This window comes from Pristis pectinata, chromosome 29, assembly GCF_009764475.1.
Source record: "Pristis pectinata isolate sPriPec2 chromosome 29, sPriPec2.1.pri, whole genome shotgun sequence".
In the NCBI taxonomy this organism is placed as follows: Eukaryota; Metazoa; Chordata; class Chondrichthyes; order Rhinopristiformes; family Pristidae; genus Pristis; species Pristis pectinata.
Genome location: NC_067433.1, coordinates 15614264 through 15639597, shown reverse-complemented (window position 1 = coordinate 15639597; position 25334 = coordinate 15614264). Strand labels below are relative to the sequence as shown.

Below are 25334 nucleotides of genomic sequence, written 5' to 3'. Positions count from 1 at the left end.
CAACCTTGAACTCACATCTCTGCAAGAGCCATTAAGCTCATTTATCACTACTTGTACCATTAATTTGTCTATCTTGTTATGAATGCTTCTTACATTCAGATAATATTTTTTGGCCTGGTAGAGCACACAAAGCATAGATCTTGAATGTGCAAAGCCTGTTCAGTAGTGCACAATGCTTCCAAAGCTTCCAATGAGTAAATGGCTCACTAGTCCACTATGAACAATTAAAAGGCACTGAACAATTTCTAGGCAACTCTCTTTTAAAAAGTGTGCTGTCAAGTGGATTTAAAAGATTTCATATAATTAGTTAATGGGTACTTAATGGTTGGTGAGATTTGATGTGCTAAAGAGTCTGTTTCCATGCTGTATGATTCTATGATTCTAGTTGTAAGAGCTAGAGAGCTATCATGGGGTAATGTTAAACTATTTTTCCGTGCGTGCCTCCCCCCCCACCGCCATGTCAGAGGTGCACAAAATGACATCCTTCCACATATAACATTGATTTTGAAGCAATGCAAGGAACTTGTAAACATTGCCAGAAGTCACTCATTGCTGGGCACTCCTGAGACAGCATTACATAACCTCAACTACACTGGGCATATGCCTTCCAGGTAAGTAAATTGTGTGCATTCATCCCTGTGCTCAGACCCACCCACACAAAACCAACAACACAAAACCTCTAAGCCAGCAGCACATCATGCAGGTTCCCCGACCACACAATCTACTTTGATTGAAAATGCTAGCCCTGATTCCAATCTCCCATCCCCACCAAAGTACTGCCAGTACCAATTTTCCTTCCTACTTTTTCCACAAAGATAAAGTGCCAACCCCCTGATCCTGATCCCACCCATCCATCCAAAAGCTGAGGTCTGAAGTCCCTTCTACCAGGCCACAATAAAATATAATATACCACTACCTGCCTCACCCAACATTCCATACCGTGATCCCAGCCTAAAAAATGGAGGGTTAACTATAAAAATGTACAGTATCCTGTCACTTGGGCCTTGGATACAAGTGACATTTTCAATAGATGGCCAATGACCAGAACAGTCCTTGGCAGCCCCAGGTGCACTAGAATTTCTAAGCAATTATCTCATCATTATAACCTTGTTATTGGGAGTTTGCTGTGCACAAACTGATTGCCATATTTTCTACATTTTAATGTAACTACACTTGAAAAGTATTTTAATGGCTGTGAATTGCTTTGGGGTGCCCCAAGCTTATGGATGGTTCTGTATAAATGAAGCTTTCCTTTCTCCAACATCATCAATAGGATAGAGTCACGCAGCATGGAAACAGGCCATTCGGCCCACCATGTCCATGCTGACCAGTGGGCACCCATTTGCATTAATTCCATCTTCCAGCACTTGGCCCACAGCCTTCAATGCCCAGGCGATTCAAGTGCTCACCTTGACACCTCTTAAATGCTGTCAGCAACTCTGCTTCCATCACTCCCTCCGGCAGTGCATTTCACGTACTCGCCACTCTGAGTGAAAAAGGACCCCCTCAAAATCCCTTACCCCTTACTCTAAGTCTGTGTCCTCTAATTTTATTCACCTCTAATTAAGGGAAAATATTCCTGCAGTCCACCCTATCTACACCCCTCATAATTTTATCTTCCTCAGTCATGTCCCTTCTAAACCTCCTCCGCTCCTGGGAAAACAGACTCAGCCTCTCCAGTCTCTTCACATAACTAAAATACTCCCTCCCAGGCAACATTCTGGTGAATCTCCTCTGCACCCTCTCCAGCCCTATCACATCTTTTATGTAGTGTGGTGACCTGCAGATGTACCTACGGCTTTCAATATGACTGCTTTTGTGAGACAAAACAGACAAATCTGGTGTAACTGGATTTCTCTGACAGCTCCTTCTGCCTTGTTCTTCCATTTCCATAAGCTCAAGGAGAAAAGACTACTGAATCCAACAACCAAACCTTTATTGTAAAATACAGCAACTGTTAATGAATTGGTCAATCTTAATTAAAATAATTCCTGGAAGCTGACTACTGTTGGCTGACCTTTGCATTTAAAATGGACATAATTTATTCTTGAAGGAGTTTCAGTGGAGCATAGTCAATGCCTTAGTTGTAACTAAGATGTCAACACAAATGAACAACAGCTTGTATTTATAAATTGCCTTTAATGCCGTAAGTGCCCTCGTTCAAACAAGCATTATCGAACAAAATAGGGCACTGGGCCACATAATAAGTCATTCAAGTGAACCTTGCATTAAGCCATTTGCAGGTACTTATTACCCAAGCTTTGGTGAGTCTTTCACAAATCAGGAATAAACTAAGTGACAGATGATGGTGAGTCATCCCTGAACTCCACAAATTTTCCAACAGTTGTGATTAGGCCCAAAATATTACACTTGAGAATCTTGCCTCCATGATCCTATATCACAGACCAGAGGGAAGATTGGCAACCCCATTTATATGGATGGGATTTGCATCCTGAAGATTATGAGGAATGTTATTTAATGTTTACATATTTACTTTAATGCTTTAATTATTTCTAAGTATTTTAATATGTTTAATCATTTTTTTATTTTGAAAATATGATTTTTGTGAATATGATTTTGAAAAATAACAATGAAACCAAACTCCATTCTCAGCATCCTCTGCCCAAGGTTGTCAAAACATTCTCAGGACAGAGCCTCAACCATATGCCAGTCACTAAGCGAGAGGAAGAAAGAGTCCCCTTGTTCATCCTCACCATCTGGCCTAGGTAACTGGGCAGACAGGAGCTACAGGTGGAAGTCTGGAAAGCAGGCCAAATTCAGCTCAAAAATATAAATAGACTGGGATATGGGGAGGATTAGGTGGGAAATTACTATGCTTGTTCCTTGTTGGTGAAAGCACTGCCACCCACAGTGGGAGCAATTAAATCCAAGGATACATTAGAGGACAGAAATGGAAGAGATAAAGAGGGGAGAGGCAATGGAGAAACCTGAAATCAAATGCATGCATTTTAATTGAAGCATTGCTTAATGGGAAGTCAATGTAGCTGAGCAAGTGTAGAAGTGATTGGTAGATAAGATTTTGTGCAATTGGGACTTAGGAAGCAGTTTTAAATGAACTCATGGAGAACAGGAAAAGGAAGCTTTAGAAAGGGTGCGGAGGAGATTTATCAGAATGCTACCTGGATTGAAGAGCACGTCTTATAGGCTGAGCAAGCTAGGGCTTTTCTCTTTGGAGCGAAGGAGGATGAGAGGTGACCTGATAGAGCTGTACAAGATGATAAGAGGCATAGATCGAGTGGACAGCCACAGACTTTCTCCCATGGCAGAATAGCTAATACAAAAGGGCATAACTATAAGGTGATTGAAGGCAAGTATGGGGGTGGGGGGGGGGGGTGGATATAAGAGATAAGATTTTTCTTCAGAGTGGTGGATGTGTGGAACACACAGCCAGGGGTGCTGGTAGAGGCAGATACATCAGGGACATTTAAGAGACTCTTAGAAAGACACATGGATGATAGAAAAATGGAGGGGTACGTGGGAGGGAATAGTTAGATTGATCTTAGTGTAGGCTAAAAGATCGACACAGCATCATGGGCCAAAGGTCCTTTACTGTGCTGTAATGTTCTATGTTCTATGTTCTATGAAAGCAGTTCAGGAGTGCATTGAAATGTCTAGAAGTAACTATGCATTGGATTGGATTTCCAACAACAAGCAAGTTGAGGCGGGGCAGGGTAAATTGAACTGAAAGAGATGGAAAAAATATGCCTTTACTCCCAGTACAGATATATGGTTAAAAAGCTCATCTCAGGGTCATAAAGGATATCAAGGTTGAGGATAGTCTGACACAGCCTCAGCCAATTGCTGAGGAACAGATGGCAGTCCACACCGAAACAGAGTTTGTAGCAGGGACCAAAGACAATAGTAACTCACCAACACACAAGAAGAAACTCTGTTCCTTCACAGCCTCAGATGTTCCATTACTATACATTTAGAAAACCAACAGTGGTTATATTAGATTAGGTTTGGTGATCCTGACCATGAAACAATCTCTATCCTGTAAATCCTGCTGGAAAGTGCAAATTTACAGGCACTGGGTACCTTTGCTGTTTATTCTTCTCATTAGAACAATCTGTTCACACCATTTATTCAGACTCGCATAAAGAATAACCTCCTGTAGAACCACTAAACAATGTATTGCCTTGAATAGGTAACCATAAGCTACACAAGACAGGAATGTACCTGCTACCTAAATTTATTGTATTCTCCCTCAAATAATAGCTTTTTATGCAGCATTCTTCATTTGACCAAACTTGCCTACAACATTGATAAAAGTAGAACAAAATGTTAGGATAATACATACATTATCAACCATATATTTCTTAAAACTGCTTGGCACTGTTATCATACAAAACCTACCACTGGACATAAAGGAGCGCAATCAGATAAGCAACGACTGAGTGATTATGATGGGTTATCAAGCACAATCATTACAACAATGTGCAAAACAGCTGAATCATTAATGGGCTAATATGTATTTACTTTTGTCCATCAGTTGCATGCAGAACTGCAGCTGATGCCCCTGTGAGTCAACTCTTCCCTGACTTCTTCACCTGTACGCTACAATGCACTGCTGGCTGCACCTGACCTCCTGCTCCACCGTTCACCTCAGCCTCGAGCCCAAGGGAGGTGCAAACATATACTGAGTTAAGGGGCCAGATGTACTTTACATCCATCCCCTCAGCTTTACGTCAAAGATAGCTGGAGTAAGTAGCACAACTTATTCATTTAAATGGAGTCACTAACTTTGATTAAAAATGTGAGTGCAGGTAGGTGTTTTTTTTAATTTAACTCTATCTTCATGTGCCCAATGAATTTACAGTAATTTAAATTTTCAGATTTGAATTATTCTAATCAATTTCTGTTTTAAATGCCCATGATTATTAGGTACATTAAAAAGTAGTTAGAAATGCCTTTGGCAGCAGCAAATTGCCAGTGCGTGCAAGGATATTCCAGGACAGTGAAGGGATGGAGGTACAGGGTGGTGGCCTCAGACTGAGCTTTTTTTTTGGGAAGGGCTTAAAGGATGGCAGTACATTCAGGCCTCAAACTTGATTAAAATTACATAACCATAAATGGTAAGAATGGCATCAGGAACAGTGCGAGCAGGTGGTAGGCCAGATTGACCACAATCTGCCTCCAGCTTCCTTACTTTACAACAGTGGTTACACACGAGAAGTACTTCACTAGCTGTGATATCCTGAAGTCATGAATGGTTCCATGGAAACACGAGACTCCTTTAACAAGCAATTTAATTTATTTAACCTTTCTGTCTTTTTAAAATTTTAACTGCTGTACCACATTTGCAAAAATTCTAACAACAGAATCAGAACTCGATTTACAGTGCAATAATAATTGATGTATAGTTGTTACAGATAATTAGAAACATATTAATGTAATTTGATACGACATGCACAGTGAAGAGCTGCACCAAAAATTTGACCTTATAAGGACAAGAATTTTTTTTCAAATCCCAGAATATCCTAACTAAAGATATTAAAAACAAATTAATCATATAAAGAGATATGGATGTAGCATTTCTATTAATCCAAGTGTGAGAGCTCCCAAAATAAATGGCGAGTCAGTGAGGGAGCAGGAGAGCCTGGCTACTTATGAGGAAAGCATTGCAGCTGTGCCTAGACCAATTGGAGGGTCAAAGAGAAGATCAGTTGGTGTGAAGGGTCAGAAGGAACAGCAGAGACCAGGTGAAGGTCGGTATCAAGAGGGTGCTAAAAGAGAACTTACCTTAGTTGAGTTCTCCCCATGTCTGTGTGTGTTTCCTCCAGGTGCTCCGGTTTCCTCCCACATTCCAAAGGCGTACGGGTTAGGAAGTTGTGGGCATGCTATGTTGGCACCGGAAGCGTGGCGACACTTGCGGGCTGCCCCCCAGAACATTCTACGCAAAAGATGCACCTCACTGTGTGTTTCAATGCACATGTTACTAATAAAGATATCTCATCTCTCTCATCTCTATGGGCTGAATGGCCACTTTGTGTTAAATGACTATGTATTTTGTGGGTTTAACTCTCCCAGAATTATAACATCCAAACATATTCAGATCCCTCTATCAGTTGCCCCAAGTGTAAAATGAACATCACAGTCCAATACATAAAAGCTGCCTTCAACAATGCTAAATTCAACTTAACTTTTGACTCCCAAAAATGTATTATTAGCATTCCCTTCGGTTGATACAATTCTTAACAACAAAGTTTACAAACAATGCTGGAATTAATTTTAAGCAACCTATCAAAACAAAATGCAATGTGATCTATTTCAAATATATTGCTTAAAATCTTAATAAATTTCAAATGCTGTCAAGCATTTTTATGAAATCTTAAATTTTCTGTCTTCAAAAATAAGCATTGGAACTATAGCATGACTAATATTTGACATTGTGTAACTTCATTATCCAACATCCTTTGTTGGTTGTCTCAAAGGACCAGAGAGGAAATATGTTGGCCATCAAAATGTTATCATGGAGCTCTTAAGAAAAGGAGTGATATGATTGCTACAATTTATTTGATTAACCATTCATTTTCAAACCAACAAAACAAATACAGACCAAATGGCAAACGCATGTCACAAATCATTTTACGTAACATGAACTGCATTATCATAAGCACATATTCTGGTGATTACTTGTTAACCTATCATGAATTATGTATTTCCACATTTAATTCAAATTTATGGTATTACTTCATAAAGTTAGTATATTTTTACATGACACTTTAATTTTTTTTATTAAAATACACTTGAAACAGAAAGACATCAGTAAAGACAACCAACATTCATCACTGATTCAATCAAATCATAAAGACCTAGTTATGCATCTGTTATATAAGTGCTATAAATAAATAGTTATTCGATTAGGAGTTAAAATAAATCCCATAGAACAGTCATTTAAGGAGATTCTAGACACAACTGCAGGTGTCCACAAACAATACTATTTGGAGATTCAGTCTAAAATGCATCCATTATTGAGAAAATAATGGATTTTTACAGATGATTTGAACACATTATCTGTTTACTATATTTATATATCATAAACTTTCAGAGTCAACCAAAGAGTAAATGAATTTAAATACAGATCTTTAACTAAAGTTTTAAGAGTTACTATTTGGCCTCCATTACTAATAATAGACTGCCCCAATGCAGTATGACATATCTACTGAGAAATTGGTTCCCACCCTCATTTGTTGATCTAAGCGTGTGCTAAACAAAGTGGTAGCGCCCAGTCTGGAAGTTTGGCAAGCATGCATTAAAAACAATGCCATAACAGTTTCACATAGTGTTATTGCTAAAACATGATCTGCACAATTTCAAATCAGGAGCTGCTAGAAAAGCTTGCAACGACTGCATGACTGCCATGTTAATCAATGGGAAGAGCATCAGACCTCAAGAAGTACTGTGCCCATGGCACCCACAGAACAGTTGCATAAAACGCTACCATAGCACTGAGGAAATCCACTGGGGAGGAGGAACGTGGCGAGCTCCTGCATATGTGGATACCACCTCCATCACCCTCCCCACGATGGCCTTCCCTAATTGTCACTTGCTCTAAGTGGCCCCAAAGCACTATAGGGTGCAGCATGCTCAAAGAGACAGGCAGCTCAGCATCCAACTCCGATATAATTTGGATAGAAGTCTGCAAATAGCAAAAGGGATAACAAGTGAGACAGACCTGAGCAATAAAAACGAGACTGGCAGATCCTGTATGTAAGACACCAATGTCGCAACATAGGTCCTTCAATTGACATCAGCACAATGTGCTCATCAGTTTTTGTGGCGCTCATCAAATGTTGCAGTTTGCATCCAAAAGCTCCAAATTATACCAGCAATTAAAGAAACATTCAGTGAGTGAATTATAATAGCATTAGGTGCATAAATTGTGCTGGGAAAAAAAGATATGCTGAGGTGAATTCCATAAAAAGTATCTTATTGATGTGATATCGCCTGGAAGTAATCGTTAGTGTGATCCAAACCAAGTAAAATCACTTATGCATAGTTTGCAAGTGAAAATCAACTGCTAATAAATCCATTTCCCAGGTTTTTATTTGTTATTATTACTACAGCTTACAACAAGGTGCTCCATGTCTACTATGTGTAATTGTATTCAATCAAGATCATTACATTCTTTGCACAAGTTATAATCTTAAATTGATTACTGCACAACATTTATACTCCATGCACTATGGACAACTGATAGGATGGCAAGAATTGCAAAGAAATCACATCAATATGTCCCGATGAACCTTGAGTGAAATTCAGTTCTGCTATTGCCATCTACTGTTACATTATTTTCCCTGTACATGGAATTGAAGAACTAATAATTCAAAACTAATCTGCTGAAAACAGAATTTTATCTCAGCCAATTATTGTTAATCTTCACATATATATTTAAAATCTTCCATATGTCTACTTTTCTGTAACTGTTGAACCTTGCAAATCAAATAATTATTTGATCGATCACCTGATGAGCAGGGGGCAATATAATGGCCAGTGCTTTGCATCAGTGACAACACAGATGAGAATAAGTAGCAATATCACAATTCAGTAGTTCAACTATATCCATGCAATCTTACCACATAAAGTTCACCCACAGAGTCTATTCAGTATCTGCAAGCTATTTGGTCTAAACAAGAAAAGCAATACATCCTTAAATACAGAAGGAACCAGTGTACCACCCAAGATGAGGTTTCAAACTTCTTCCTAACACAGATTCAACCCCAAGTTGTTTCTCACCACAGTCTTATTTCTTCCATGTTAGGATCAAGTGTCTTACAAACTTCCCAAGATTAATTTCCATTATCCATCACAGGTCTAAGATCTCCCACTACTTGCAACCTCAGATCTGGTCCACCTCTCCAAATTTGAAACACCTGCAGTAGATCCTCACTGAATTTTATTTTACTTACTTCTAATTAAATAAATTACTAATTTTATTTGCCTACAACATCACAAGTATGAAATGAATTAAGAAATCATTCCCTTACATTTTGAGGATAATTGCATCTCTCAATGGTATAATAAAGATAATGCTTATAGTAAATTTGTGTCACTTTGAATGCTTATTCTTAAATTGTGGCATTACAAATACTATGGCTGTAACATGTTTTGAGACCATCCAAGTTCTAGAAGGCATGTATGGTTAATTTACGGCACCAGAAACCCATAGTCCTGGACTAATAATCCAAAGAATCGAGTTCAAATCCTGCCAGGGTAGCTGTGGAACAAAAACAATTAGTCTTAGAAATAATGAGAACACAAAAGTATAGGATTGTTATAAAAAGACATCAAGTTCATTAATGCCCTTCAGGAGATGAAAACTTTCACCATTACCTGGTCTGGTTTACATGTGATTTCAGATCCACTACAGGGCAGTTGATTCTTAAAACATTCTACGAAAATGTTTGGCAAGCCACTCTTCAAGGCAATGACAGATGTGTACTAATTGGAGTACAATCTTACAACTAAATCTTCTGAAGAAATTTTTATATTAATTTTATGAAAGTGTTGCTTTTCAGTCAGATGTTTGCACAGAGAAGCCTTATAAAGCAATAGTAAGCTGGTATCCAAGCAAAGACCTTATGTATGTAAGCAATCCATCTAATGCTGCTCTTATTGCAACACTTTACCTCTTTGGCTTCAGGAAACTTAATATGTGGTTTGCCCCATTCTTCACTCAGGCGTCTTTGGAACTGATGGCATTTTGGGATGACGATACAGGCCGCATTTCCCAATTCTGGATATAACACTTGGAGCTCTCCCCTGGAAATTGACAGAATTTTTCTATAAATATAATTATCAATGTTATGCAAGATGCAGAACTACAAGGAAAACACATTTTTAATTTCGCTAAAGGGAGGATGGAATCTTGTATCTGAATCAGATGTCCTCCCTCAGTGAGGGTCTCCTGCAGTTCTATCCATAAATACACATTATTACGAATGGCATTGGCAAAGCAAAGGGAGGTGAATGACTTCCATCCAGGAATATGATGGCCCAAATTTTATTCGGGTTTGGCCAGCAGTTCTGGACTGCCAGCATTTCTCAGCATAACTGCCAGCATGTTTCAGGCCTTCCACACAAATGCAAAAGCTTGAACTTGCTGGGTAAATTTGGCCAGTGATTCCCAGTCTCACTCCTCTTTGGACTCCACATGGAGTCTGATGGCAGAGCAGAAGCTTACTGAGATCCCCCAAAACCTATCCTGGGGACTCTGCTCTTGGATCCTGCTCCAGGTAAAATTTAATGCACGATCCACAAGCCTGTTCATTTGAATGAGGATTATACAAATGTAGGACAAGATAAAATTAAGTTACTTTTTTCATTATTTGTATTCATTTTGATGTTTTTAATTATTTAGAGTGTTTCAAAATGTTTTAATACATCTGCTTTCATCTTCAAGGAAACTTATAATATTTTAAAATATTTATAACCACATTTCGTTTTAGTAGTTTTTGAATCCTTCTTAATGTCAGACACATTCAAAGACAATGAAAAATAATGAATGCCAGCAAAACTGGGGTCAGGGCTTTGTGGACTCTCTAAAAATTCCAGAAGAGCTTCGTGGTTGCTGCTCATTCTGCCCCATTCACATGGTTCCATTATATCAAGTGTTCTGCCACCACTTAACACTTTGCTGCACAAATCTAGGACCATCCGGGACAACGAGTTTTCAAGATACGGAGAAAAAAGTTGGAGGGAATAGGACCTCTACCTTGTCCTCTTTCCCACAACCTCTTACTGGATCTTTAATAGAGCAGAGTCAACCTGCAGAATGATTGGGAAACTGTATAACCTTCATCATGTCCATTCTAAAAGCAAAATTACTCCAACTTCAATCAGAGTTATAGTTCAAAGCTAACTCTTACACACAGAGATCAAGTGTCAAATTATCATTGCCTCTTTCACTGAGGCATATAAGAGAATGAGTCTTAAACTAAATACCCAAAAGTCAAAAGTCCACCACAAACCTGTTGCCAAACAACTTGATGCTCCCAACAATCAAGATCCAGGATAAGACCCTGCAAAACAGGGAGACTTTCCCTACCTCAGGAGTCACCTCTCAGTACCAGCGAACCCAATGATGAAATTCACAATCACCTCCATTGTGCCAATATAGCCTTCAGCTGAATGAGGGGGAGGAGTGTTGGAAGACCAATACTTCATCCCAATACTAAGCTCATATTATATCAAGCAGCAAAGATTCCCCACCATCCCCTATGTTTCAAAGGCATGGAAAATGTATGGGAGAATCATCAGTGCAATGGGGAAGCACTGCAAAGCTGTCTTTGCAAAATCCTCCAAATCCATTGGCCCCAGATGCAAACCAATGTCAGCAGCATCTCCCAATCCAACAAACTCCTGCATCAAGGGCCTGACTATGCTCAATCAACTCATGTGGGTGGGACACATTGTCCACAAGCCTGAAACCAGACTCCCAATATAATATCCCAAGAAACTCATGGGAATTGCATGCCCTGATCCAATCTAATTTAGGAGGTGTATCCAGGAAGACACGAAGCATACAACCTCCACAACAAGAGCACATGGATGCTACATGTAAAGAGCAGAAAGACTGCACAACATCCTAAACAACCCACCCACAACACTCTGCCAAGCATCACCTGGTCCACCTGTGACAGAATCTATGAATGCCATAGAGTTCATCGGACACCTCAGAACCCACAGAACTGGAGTAGAAGCATTTTATAACCCTGAGGGACTGCCTGGGGAGAAGACAATTAAGAATATGCACGTATGCCAACTCAAAATAGATTCTTTGAATCACAGAATGGTAACAGCACAACAGGAAGGTATCTAGCCTATGAGGGCGTACCAGCACTAAGGGAAAAGCAATCAAGCAAATCCCACTCCCACGCCTTCTCACTGCAGCCCTGCAAATTCTTTTCTTTCAGATACTTATTCAGCTCCTTTTTGAACGCTACAAATGAATCTGCCTCTGCTGCTGTTCCTGAAAGTAACCACTCATTATGTAAGAAAAAGTTTATCCTGAAGTCACTTTTTCTTCTTTTGCCAATTACCTCCATTCTACATTCCCTGGTTTTTGATCCTTCTGCCAATGGGCATCTACTCACTCTGTACCCTTTAGATACTTCTATCAGACCCCCTTGTAACTTCCTCTGTTCCAAGAATAACCCGAATTTCTCCAGTCAATCCATACAATTAAAGCCTATCATCTCTGGAATTATTTTTATAAAATCCCTTCTGCGCCCTCTCTGAAGCCTTTTCACCTTTCCTAAAATGTGGCACCCAGAAACATACGATATGTCTTCTTGATTGCTTGTTCCATTCACTTAAACTATGTTTCATAACAAACACTCCTTTTAATTTTTTTTTAAAAACCACTGGCCCAGAAATTCAACTGCATTTTGCTATTTCATTATTCAACTGAAAATCATGTTTTTCGTGAGTGAACATAATAGCAACCTTCTGGGCATGAGTCATCTTTGTGTCCCTGACACTCTTTCCACATTAGGAGTTCATGAGATGACATCATTCCCAGTGCAATGCTTCTTTTAGAGTATTATGAAGGAACTCAGATTACATTGGCTCTGGAGTGAGCCCCTCTGCGCATGCCTGAGATAACTGGAACTTTCCAACCTAATGCCTTTCATCTGTATGGTGCCTACCATACCATAATTCACCATTGACCTTCCCTACCCACCTACTTCCACCAAATCACCCTAGGCCTAGGTTCTGATTCCAAACCCTAGCACCCACCCCCGCCCCACCCCCCCCCCCCCCCCAAACACCTAATCCCAGGACCAAGTTAGACCCAGACTCCAAGTGAACAAACCTCTAAACTCACAATCCTCCAAGACCCTGATACGCATCCCACCATCCCTGCAACTTACCTCACCTCTGCCATCTTCCGCAGCCCTTCCAATGAATACATAGACCGATGCCTTCTTCCCCACAACCACCAACCTTCCCAGCTACCCCACCAGCCACTCTATGGTCATTGTCCATCCCAGCACTCACCAACCACCCCCTCACCCCAATCTAGCTTATGTCTCCATTATGAGGCAGGACATTTCTTAAGTAGTCAAAGATGCTCACTGCATAATTCATCTGGTGTACCCAGTTGGATACACAAGAATTTCTAGCCCATCTATTTTCCTTCTGTGTTTTCCCATGCAATAACCCATCTGCCCACTTCACATTTAACCTACCTATATCTCTTCACAAAACCTAGGCCTCGATAGCTCACTTCCCTCCAGTTTATTATGGCAAACAGGAAGAATGTAAAGTACCCGTCATTAATTTAAATAATGAATAATCAGGTCATTGTATTAATCCCTATGACAATCCACTGGTAACACCTTCCCAGCATGAGAAAGACGTGAGTACTCCTGTTTCCGTGACAATATGTTACCCACAAGCCCAAGACATTTGATATATGCAACAATCATTTGTGTGTTATTTTACTATTTGTTTTTTGAAAATCCAGAAAGTCTTCACCCTGTAACCTTTACACCCCAGCAACTCACCCCATCTCACCATTATCTGCTTTGCAGATTACATCCCCACAAAATGATTAGATTTGTCAAATATGTTTTACCTTCCAAAAAACAAATTGTGCTATGATTTTCTAACAACTTTAGTAAAAGATTCCAACGTTTTCTGGAAAATTGATGTCAGGCTAATTAGTCTACAAGATCACTTTTGTTACACTCCTTTCTTGAGTAACAGCATTACATTTGACACCTTGCAATCTGTTGGGGATTCCAGTAGACAGAAAATTTTGAAAGGCAATCAATGCATCCTATTCAGAATCCTGGATGCAAGCTTTAAGATCAAGGAGAACCATAAACCAACTTCTATGATACTTTCTCTTTATTAGTATTATCCAAGAACATAACAAAATAGGAGCAGGAATAGACTACCTGGCCCCTGAAGCCCACCCCACCATTCTATATGCTCATGGCTGATCTACCCCAGGCCTCAACTCCTCATCTGTGCCAGATTCCCCTTTCTGCCAATCCCCCCAATCTTTCAAAAGTTTATATACCTCCACTTTAAATACTTCCAATGAGCCAGCCTCCATAACCCTCTGGGGCAGAGAATTCCAGAGATTCACCTCCCTCTGTGAGAAGAGATTTCTACATACCTCAGTTTTAAGTGACCAACCCCTTATTCTTGAAACTAAGTCCCCTTGTTTGAGATTCTCCAATGACTGAAAACATCTCGAAATTGATTCTGCCATTTCCCCTTAGGATATTACATGTTTCAATAAGATCGCCCCTCATTCCTCTAAACTCTAAAGAATACTCTGTAGAAAGCAGAGGGTTGTGGTGGAGGGAGTGCATTCAGATTGGAGGACTGTGACTAGCGGTGTCCCACAAGGATCGGTTCTGGGACCTCTGCTTTTCGTGATTTTTATTAATGACTTGGATGAGCGGGTAGAAGGGTGCGTTGGCAAGTTTGCAGATGACAAAGGTTGGTGGTGCTGTCGATCGTGTGGAGGACTGTCGAAGATTGCAGAGGGACATTGATAGGATGCAGAGCTGGGCTGAGAAGTGGCAGATGGAGTTCAATCTGGAGAAGTGTGAGGTGGTACACTTTGGAAGGACAAACTCCAAGGCGGAGTACAAGGTTAATGGCAGGATTCTGGGTCGTGTGGAGAAGCAGAGGGATCTGGGGGTTCATATCCACAGATCCCTGAAAGTTGCCTCACAGGTAGATAGGGTAGTTAAGAAAGCTTATGGGATGTTAGCATTCATAAATCGTGGGATCGAGTTTAAGAGCCACGAGGTAATGATGCAACTCTGCAAAACTCTGGTTAGACCACACTTGGAGTACTTTGTCCAGTTCTGGTCACCTCATTATAGGAAGGATATGGAAGCATTGGAGAGGGTGCAGAGGAGATTTACCAGGATGCTGCCTGGTTTAGAGAGTATGCATTATGAGGAGAGACTAAGGGAGCTAGGGCTTTACTCTTTGGAGAGAAGGATGAGAGGATACATGATAGAGGTGTATAAAATATTAAGAGGAATAGATACAGTAGACAGCCAGCGCCTCTTTCCCAGGGCATGGATGCTCAACACAAGAGGGCATGGCTTTAAAGTAATGGGTGGGAAGTTCAAGGGAGATATCAGAGGAAGGTTTTTTACCCAGAGAGTGGTTGGGGCATGGAATGCGCTGCCTGGGGTGGTGGTGGAGGCAGGTACATTGGTCAAATTCAAAAGATTGGTAGATAAGCATATGAAGGAATTTAAAATAGAGGGATATGTGGGAGGAAAGGGTTAGATAGTCTTAGGCGAGGTTTAAAGGTCGGCACAACATTGTGAGCCAAAGGGCCTGTATTGTGCTGTACTGTTCTATGATCTATGAATACAAACCCAACCTGTTTGGTGTTTCTTGATAGGACAATCCTTTCAGAAGTTAGCCTGGTGAATATCTTTTGGATTGCCTCCAATACTACTATATCCTTTCTCAGGTAGGGAGGTTAAAGCTGTGTGTAGTAATCCAGGTGAGGCCTCACCAACACCCTGTACAATTGTATCAAACCCTCCTTATTTCTAAACACCAATCCCTTTGCATCAGCAAACTTAGATACCTTGCATTCAGCACCCTCCTACAGGTCATTAATATAAATAATAAATAACGAATAACTGAGGGCCAAGAAGAGATCACTGGAGTACTCCACTTGTTACATTCTTCCAACCTGTAAAAGGCCCATTTATTCCAACTCACTATGTGATAACCAGTTTTCAATCCATGCTAACTCACTTACTCCAAGACTATGAGCTCTTAGCTTGTGCACCAGCCTTTTATGTTGCAACTTGTCAAATGCTTTTTGGAAGTCCAAATACATTACATCACAAATTTGACTTAGTTTTTTTGAAGAGGTGACAAAGAGGATTGACAAGAGCAGAGCAATGGATGTTGTCTACACTGACTTTAGCAAGGTCCCGCGTGGCAGGTTAGTCTGGAAGGTTAGATCAGATGGGATCCATGAGCTAGCCAATTGGATACAAGATGGCTTGGTGGAAAGAGTTGGGGGTGGTAGGCGAGGGTTGTTTTTCCAGATTGGAGGTCTGCGGCAGTGGTGTGCCACAGGGATTGATGCTGGGTCCACTGTTGTTTGTGATCTACATTAATGACTTGGATGAGAATTAGTTAGCATGATTAGTAAGATTGTGGATGACACCAAAATTGGTGGTAGTGGACAGTGAAGTGGATTATCTAAGATTACAATGAGATCTAGATAAACTGGGGAAGTGGGCCAAACAACAGCAGATGGAATTTAACTTGGACAAGTGAGAGGTCCTACACTTTGGTAAGTTAAACCAGGGCCAGACTTGCATGGTAAATGATAGGGCCCTGGGGAGTGTTGTAGAACAGAGAGACGTAGGGGTACAGGTACATGGTTCCCTGAAAATAGAAACACGGGTAGACAGGTAGGGAAGAAGGCATTTGGTATGCTTGCCTTCATCAGTCAGGGCATTGAGTACAGGAATTAGGGCGCCATGTTACAACTGTACAAGTCATTGGTGAGATCACAGTTGGAGTATTGTGTGCAGTTCTGGTCGTTCAGCTACAGAAAGGATATTATTAAGCTGGAGATTGCAGAATAGATTCTCCAGGATGTTGCTGGGACTGGAGGGCTTGAGTTATATGGAGAGGCTGGGAATTTTTCCCAAGAATGTAGGAGGCTAAGGGGTGACCTTATGGAGGTATATAAAATCAAGAGGGCTATAAATTAGTTGATTGGCCACAGTCTTTTTCCCCCCACAGTAGGGGAGTCTAAAACTAGAGGGCATATGTTTAAGGTGAGAGGGATAGACCTGAAAAACTCTAACACTAGCTCAGACTATATTTTTTCTCTCTCTCAATGTTGCATTAGTGTCATTATGTTTACTTTGTTGTTTACGTTTGCGCATGTGTAAGTTATGTATGATTTATCTTAATTTAAATTTATGTTAACTTATGTTTATCATGTTTGTAATGTACTGTGCTGCTGCAAAAAGTTAATTTTCATGGCATTTATACCCAGTGTATGTATGCCTATGACAACAATAAACCTGAACTTAAAAGGAATCTGAGGGGCAACATTTTCGCAGAGGGTGGTGGGTATATTTAATGAACTGTCAGAGGAAGCCTGACAGTTCATACAATATACCCAATTACAATGTTTAAAAGACATTAGACAGGTACGTGAACAGGAAAGGTTTAGAAGGACATGGGCCAAAGGCAGGCAAATGGGACTAGCTCAGGTAGATAACCTCTTCAGCATGGACAAGCTGGGCTGAAGGGCCTGTTTCCATGCTGAATAACTCTATGACTCTATCTACAGGTTTCCCTCTATCTACTCTGCTTGTCACATCCTCAGAGAATTTAAGCAAGTTTGCCACACATGATTTGCCTTTCATTAAACCATGTTGATTTGATTAGATTAGATCAAGCTTTCCTCAATGATTAAATACCAATGGGTATTTAAAACCCTTATTAACATCCTTGATGAACTTCTCTGTTGTTAGACCCTTGATTTCCTGCTATCACTATCATAACAGGTACTACTGTTCTGTTTTCTATACTGAAGATACATAGAGAGTGTTTGTTTGATGTCTCAATCATAACTACATAATTGTTACTGCCTCTTATTGACCCACATTTAGTTTTGTTACTCATTTCTATTCACATGCTTGTTAAATTTCTTGTTAGTTTACTCCCTGCTCGCTACTTATCAATTTTTTGCTCAACTGTTCCGGTTCATAGAACTTTCCCAATCCTCAGCCTTATCTGCTTGACAATATTGTAAGCCTCTTCTTTTAGTTTAATTACATCTCAGGCACAAATTTACCTGTGGAGTTTTTGTATTCTGAATGTAACCTTCATTCTTTGAGAATATGAAATATTTCTTTGAATTAACAATGAAGGGTTTTGCACCTCACAAACCTTTAAATTTGATTTCCTATTCTTAACTATTATGCCCCTCACTCCTACATTGTTGGTTCTATTTAAACTCAAGAATAGTGTCCAACTGAATTTAAAAAAACTCCATCGAAATTTTGAATTAATCAACAAATTTGATTTCCTATTCTTAACTATTATGCCCCTCACTCCTACATTGTTGGTTCTATTTAAACTCAAGAATAGTGTCCAACTGAATTTTAAAAAACTCCATCGAAATTTTGAATTAATCAACAAGCTTTGCAGTTTCGCTCATCACGTCATCAAAACCATGACGCATGATGAATAGCACCTGGGTAAGGTAACAACAGAAGTTCGAAGCCTTTTGCTCAACAGCAGAAGGTCAAACAAAAATAATCCTTCCATCCCAGGGCAGGTCCATTTTCCTCTCTCAGGTTGAGTGCCTGTCTAACATAGCCACTACTAGTTGACAGCAACAGATCAGGAGGTGTCAACTTGGTACAAGTTCAAACCTCATTCAAGATTTGAGCACATGTTTTGTAATGTAATGTTGCATTCTCAAGGTGGATGATTTTTTTTTTAATGCTAGCCCACATAAAATAGTTTGTATTTGTCTTCAGTGTAGAAGATTACTCCTGTGTAGTTTGGTTGATGGTTAAAGATCATTAGACTGTTTGCAGAAGAGTAGAAAGCACTTCTTGTGTGTTGACCAACCTTCCACCTTCAATGAATACCTAAAAAAAAATCTCCAGTCGTTCATCTCATTGTTACTGGTTGATATTACTGTTGCCTGTCTTATAAATAACTATAAAAATTATAAAAGGTACTCAATAAATTATGCCATTCTTTTTACATCTTAAAGCCATTGTGAAACAAGGGAAGACAAAATATGTTAAAATATTTTTTTTTGTAATTGTAGTACACATGAAAAAGTTGTTGTGAATTGAATGTTCAATTAATCCTAACATAAAATCTTTATTGGCACTTGTAGACCAATCTATGTGGATAGTTCTTGATATGTAAGCCAAACTGCATTTGTACCGGAGAAAGCTAAAAGACACAAGTATAACTTACAAAATCCTTGGATTGAAACAAATCAGGATAACCACCCATCACACAACTGCCTAAAACAATGAATGTAAGTTAACTTATGAATTCAAAAACAGATTTCAAATTCAATAAATAAGGTAACACAGAATAAGTGCCAAGAGAAAATGATTATCGGCTAATTGACCTCTTATTACTAAATTATTTTTTTAATTGAGATTTATTCAGATATAAAATTAAAACTCAACCCAACCATGACCCATCCAATGCAAACCAAGCCCAAGGCCTTTTACATTTTCCTTACCCAACCTGAAGATATTTGCACAATATCACACCCAGACATCAGACCTGAAGAAGACACACCAAGCTCAGGTGAATTCCCTTCTCCACTCTTCAAGGGCAAATATCACTGCCTAGCTGTGACACCAAGGCAAACATGAAGTCAATGTCCAGAAAAGAACTTATCAATCCTAGGCAACATTCTCCATCCACTCCCATGCCGAGTATCACACCCTTATGATGACAGTAAGTTAAGCCTGATATCATCTGCTGAAAATAACCCTACAAAATTTAGGGTCAAGTCCCTGATCCACTCCTTGATGAAGTTTCTATCCTAGCATAGCTCCCACTCACTAGCACCATATTAAACTGACCTGACCAAAGTACTGACCTGGCCCAGAACAGCATATTGAAGCCAATCCAAAGCTGAAATGTTTTGGTGGAACAAGGACCTGTCCTAAACTGAACTGACATATGTAGTGCAGTCAGTCAGGTCAGTTAACCAAGCTCTATTTCTCAATAGACAATTATAGAATACAAACCAACAGCAAATTTTCAGGTTTTAGAGTATGAACGATGAAATGTGATGAACTATTAGCTTCAATGATTTTAACTCCAAGCATAATTCCGTTTATTTTTGCACCAACAGGCAGTGGACTTGCAACTTTTAAGGATGGAATATAAAAGCACATCTGTACCACCTAGTGGCACAAATGAGTTACTACCAGAACACTACCTCAGATTACAAAAGGAATACAAATGAATTTAAGGAGACAGTTCACTCAAAGTAGATTAGAGAGCACAAAGTGTCTTAAATAATGCAATTTCAAGGTTCGATGTCAACTTGTAATCCTTTTCCTAGGATGAAACTTGTAATCCCTTTCCTAGGATGAAATAGTGGACATCTGCAATGGTTTGCGAATTTATATGATGGATGCTGATTTCCTTCAAGTATGTGCTATACATGTCCTCCCCAGGTTACAACAGGGTTCTGTTCCAGTGAACTATTTGTAAACCAAACAGTTCACAAATCAGATATGCGGCCACAAACTGAGCAGAAGATGCCTGCAGTCCGGCAGCAGCTGGCAAATCCCTCCCGCCGGTCTCCCAAACACTCATTCATGTGTACGGGCTGAACACAAGTTGGCCATTTGTAAGCTGGGGAGAACCTAATGTGGAAGTCACCTTTTAGGACAGGTAGATACTATATGGGACTGGCTGCAAACATCTAAACAGGGTCAGGGTGGTGCAGTTGGAAAGGAATTTTCCAAATTTTATCTCCCAAATTGGCTTTAGATCTTTCTGGCTTTATACCTTACCCAGGAGGTCACATTAGGAGGGCATACTTTTTGACAGACAGGGAATCTCAATTGCTGAATCATTGTTGTTCAAACATAATAATTTATTATAATTTTTCCACATTGTCTTTCATGCCAGTGTTTATTAGCTATGCATTACCTTGAGTTTTGTTTTGTTAAAGTATGTTTAAGAACAAAACCTGAAAATAAAAAGAACCTATAAATCGTTACAAAGATATAAATGCAACTGTGAAGATGCTGTAAAGAATTACTAAGCTATTAACTGAGTGGACAAATCCAAGAACAGTTTTACCAGAGCTGAGATAATAGAACAAAAACCTAACATTACAAAGAGCTATGAAAAGTCAAAATTGGTAAGTTGTTTTTAATAGCTAGGGAGATAGAAACAAGGCAGCACAAATTTAAGAGAATCATAGTAAATGGAGATTTTAAAGGCTTTGCAAAAGAGAAATATTAAAGCATTATAGAAAATTAAACAAAATACATTAGATTTGGAGATAAGAACATCAATGCAGGCTTCTTGCACCTGATGGCCTATTTCTGTGCTGTGACAAATCCATGCATTTTTCTTCCTTTCCCTTCTTCCCAAAAGCATTATAATCAGGGTTTGTCAAGAGTTACTAATCAATGTAATAGTCAGGATTAATGAAGTGTGTCTATTGGTTTTTATGTAAATAAAACACCAGAAACATCTTTAATTTCATATTACATTATGAATATTGTTCGCAACTAGAAATGTGACATTACATCTAAAATGTTTGCAAATTATTTCTTTAAAATATCACAAATCTGTAAGAATATTTCTGCAGCAGATTTTAAAAACAGAATTCAAATTAATAACTGAAATCCAAATGAAGGCTAATCTATTGTATGAGAAAAAAATCAGTGCATTTGAGCTCTCCTATGTTTTTTTGGATATCGCAACTATAGGACATCTGTGTATGTGCACAGCTCAATGCATCTCACAATTGTTCTCTCCCACTCTGCACTTCATTATTCTGGGAACCCACCTGTCTTTAAGTTCACCATTCAGTCCCTTTTCTCTTCTCATCACTCTTCTGTTTTCTGTTTTAGTTTAGCACTTCTGAAAATAGCATGTCTCAGGTTTCTGAATGGTAATGCTGATGTTGGCTGGAAATGTCCCACCTGTTGGTTATGACAATGTCATTCTGTGCCACGCAGTGATGGAAAGGAAGAGAAATTTACCTAACAATGGTCAACCTAAGATCCAATTAGACATGTAGCTCTCTATTTGATCTATCTTCTTGTTAAAATCAAAGCGAAAACTAACATCAGAAATGAAAGTGGTACTCATTTTTGTGCTGGAAGTATACATGTGTTCTACTCCATTCTTACCCTTATTCCTCTGCAATTAGCACCTATGATTCCCATGTCATTCTATTCACCAGCATTCATTATTTATTCATTATCCAGTAAGAAATTTAATCATTTGTGTGACTAGAACTTGGCACCACATCAAGATTTACACCGATTCCTCATTTGGTTCATTTTCTGAATTTCATTGCCGCTACTCATTCAAAAAAAGAAACAAAATATCAAATAAGAATTGGGTTGGTGGGAGGACAAGAAATGAAACTTAAGGAGAACAATATCAAAATGTTTGTTTCACTGTAAAGATATAATTGAACTTGTATAAAGAAACAAAATAACTGAACCACACACTTGAATCACCTATAACTAAATTAAGACACTGGCATAATAGTTACAAAGCACTGTGCATGCACCATTTTCAATATGTTATGATTAATACAAGCCCGGCATTTAAGGAGTAAGTTTTAAATTGTGGCCACATGCACTATTCCAGAGGTAAGTTATCTTTGCTTGTGCTTGCCTGCAAATGCTGTTGTCACCACCGCTTTCAATAATACACATTGATTCTTCCTCATTCATTGAAGAATCTGCCTTCTGATGAGAAAGAATGTTCAGTCCAACCAGAAGATATACAAGCTGCTTCATCCTGAAAAATCAAATCAAATAAATGTATTAATAAATACCCATGAATCATTATGCCTTGATTTTAAAAAAACTTTCAGCTCTGATGTTAAAACCCCGAACCTAACTGCTTGTCTCAAATGGCACAATTCATTATACAACATATTCACTCACAATTTTCTTCAAAAGTACACTACTTTTTAAAAAAGAAAAATAAACTACTTCTCTCAGCGGCCCACGGTGTACTTTCTCCTGTCTTACTTCATTTTTTAAAAATAATATCTTTACTTTCCAATATTCCCTCTCATTAATATTCATATAATTGTTCCAAATTCTAACAATCTTATTAGTCTTATGGTTAGTCTTATCAGTTTTATGATTTATTGACAGAGCTCTAAATCAAAGCAGCACAGATAAGCAATGATTTCATCTTTCAGTTTATATCATAATGGCATGTTACTTTATGCTTTGTGTTACATTCTTTATGTAGTAATATATCACTGTTAAAACTCAGGACAATTTCAGGGAGAAGCAAATCTATGGAGGGATCCGAAAACAAGGATGGGAATTTTAAAACTGGCACACTATTAAACCGGAAGCTAATGTCAGTCAGTCAGGATTAGACTGTGACCAAAAAGAGTGGCAGATATAAAGAATACTTGACCAACCCTCACTCATTTCGGTTTGAAACAATAGCAAATAAACCACATCCCATATTTACATACCATCTTTAATGTAGTAAAACATTCCAATGAAGGCTTTTGAATTCAATGAGCCAAGCGAGATATATACACATATGGTGAAAGCTTGATTAAAGCAGCTGGTGTTGAGGCCAGTGTCGTAGTTAAGGCAAAGACAAAGAAACAAAAAGAGAGTTTGAAGGAAAGAATTCAAGAGGTGATGATAGTTGCACTGGATAAATGTTGTGGATATTTGTTCCCAGTGGATTACCAAAGGAGCTCAGAACTGTTTTTTCCAATTTATAACTTTATTTCAAAGCCTTTCTTTTCCATTGGAAATATAAGAGACTGCAGATGCTGGAATCTGGAGCAACAATCTGCTGGAGGAACTCAGCAGGTCGAGCAGCATCTGTGGAGGGGAGGGGAAAGAATTGTCGACATTTCAGGTCAAAACCCTGCATCAGGACTGAGCGCGGAGAGGAAAGAAAGCTAGTATAAAGAGGAGAAGAGGAGTGGTGAGACATGGTTTTGACCTGAAACATCAACAATTCCTTTCCCCTAGTGATGCTCCTCAGCCCACTGAGTTCCTCCAGCAGATTACTTATTGCTCCTTTTTTTGCAATCATCCATTCACAGGATATCATCCATCCCTAATTATCTTAGTAAAAATGGGTATTTGATGGTTATCATGGACATGGTGAGCTGAAGGACCTGTTTCTATATTGTATGGCTCTGTCCCCAAAGTAAGGTAGTAGTTATCAAACCATGTTGGTGAATCTGGAGTCACATATAGGCAAGATAGGGTAAGGACTCCAATTTTTCTTCCTGGAAACATTAGTAAATCCGATAGATTTTCAAACAATCCTGTAGTTTCACAGTCACCATTAATAACACTAGCTTTGAGATTCAGATTTACTTAATTCTATGAATTCCTTAGCTGCCATAATGGTTCAAATTCACATCTTTTGATCAATGTTCCAGGACCCTGAACACATGCAACTTAACTACGATGTGTCATACCAGCTCCCCCATCATCATTTTTTGCGTGGCTAGATTGCTTACACCCAGGTTGGCTCAATGAATTGTTTCAAATCCTCCATAACATGCGAGTTCAGGGCAGGAGGTTGCAATGCAGATCCACAACTGCACCTTGCCACATACTCACTTTTCTGCCATTAGTCTTCAATAACTAAGCACACTTTCTGTGTTCAATCCAAATGTGGTTGAGCATGGTTCAACAGTCACATTGCATGTGCAAATCTAAAAGCTTGACAGCCAAGTTTTTAACCAAATGTTTGCTGGTTACAGATCATGCTTGCAGCTATAATTTACCCTTAAATTCATTTCAACTCCCTCTTCCCTGGATCCTTGCTCTAATCACGTTCCCTTACTACTGCAAGCAAATGCAAACTCCCTTCCCATGTGGTTACAGAGCAAAACAATCCACATCTTTATTTTAAGAAAATAAAGCCACACAGAGTTGACAGCACTGCAAGTGGAGAGGAAACACACATTCCACCTTCACAAGACATTTCCAAAGGCCACTACTAACCTTCTCCCCCACCCCGCCCATTACTTTAAGAGCAAACGTGCAACTGACAGGAAAGAACAACAACAACTGGCGCAAAATACGCGCAGGCTAAACGCAAAAATCGCGCTCCCTTCACAGAAACTGGCGAACCTCATTGCATAATCTGGTCCACGGAATTGCAAAGGGGCTTACCTGTTGACAACAACCATACTTTTTAAAAAAAAATATGATAAATTTCAAGCAGAAGCGAGGCCGCCGCCAGCGACGGGGAACACGAGACCTCGGGCGAATCCAGTTATGTTTTGAATGCGAAAACGGACGAAATCCAGCGCGCGACACACCCGCCCACCCAAGGTCACGCCCCCGAGCCCTCCCTATTCGCCGGGACGCAGCACTGGGGAGACGTTGATTGGACCACTGTGGCGTCGGTCACATTACGTCATACCGCCGTGCTCGAAGGGCACCGTCCCCACGACCCCACTGGGAAGTTTTAGCCTGTTTGGAAAAACTGATGGAACTTATGGGTGATTTTACTTTTTGTTCTTTTTGCAGGTGGACTGGGGATAATGTGCTGACCTGGATTGAGAATTAGTGAACAGTTAA

General features: G+C 39.4%; 1 protein-coding gene across 3 annotated transcripts in view; it reads right to left on the bottom strand.

Moving 5' to 3' along the window:
• The window catches only part of LOC127584425 (phosphatidylethanolamine-binding protein 4), a 354441-nt gene extending 329376 nt beyond the window's left edge, over positions 1–25065 (bottom strand). For all 3 annotated transcript variants that reach the window (XM_052041227.1, XM_052041230.1, XM_052041228.1), the window contains exons 1-3: positions 24924–25065; positions 22420–22545; positions 9654–9786 (exon numbers count right to left, since the gene is read on the bottom strand). In XM_052041227.1, coding sequence (XP_051897187.1) covers positions 9654–9786; positions 22420–22545; positions 24924–24940 — 276 coding nt within the window. In that variant the 5' untranslated portion in view covers positions 24941–25065. The remainder of the gene's footprint in view (positions 1–9653; positions 9787–22419; positions 22546–24923) is intronic.
• Positions 25066–25334: the final 269 nt, after the last annotated feature.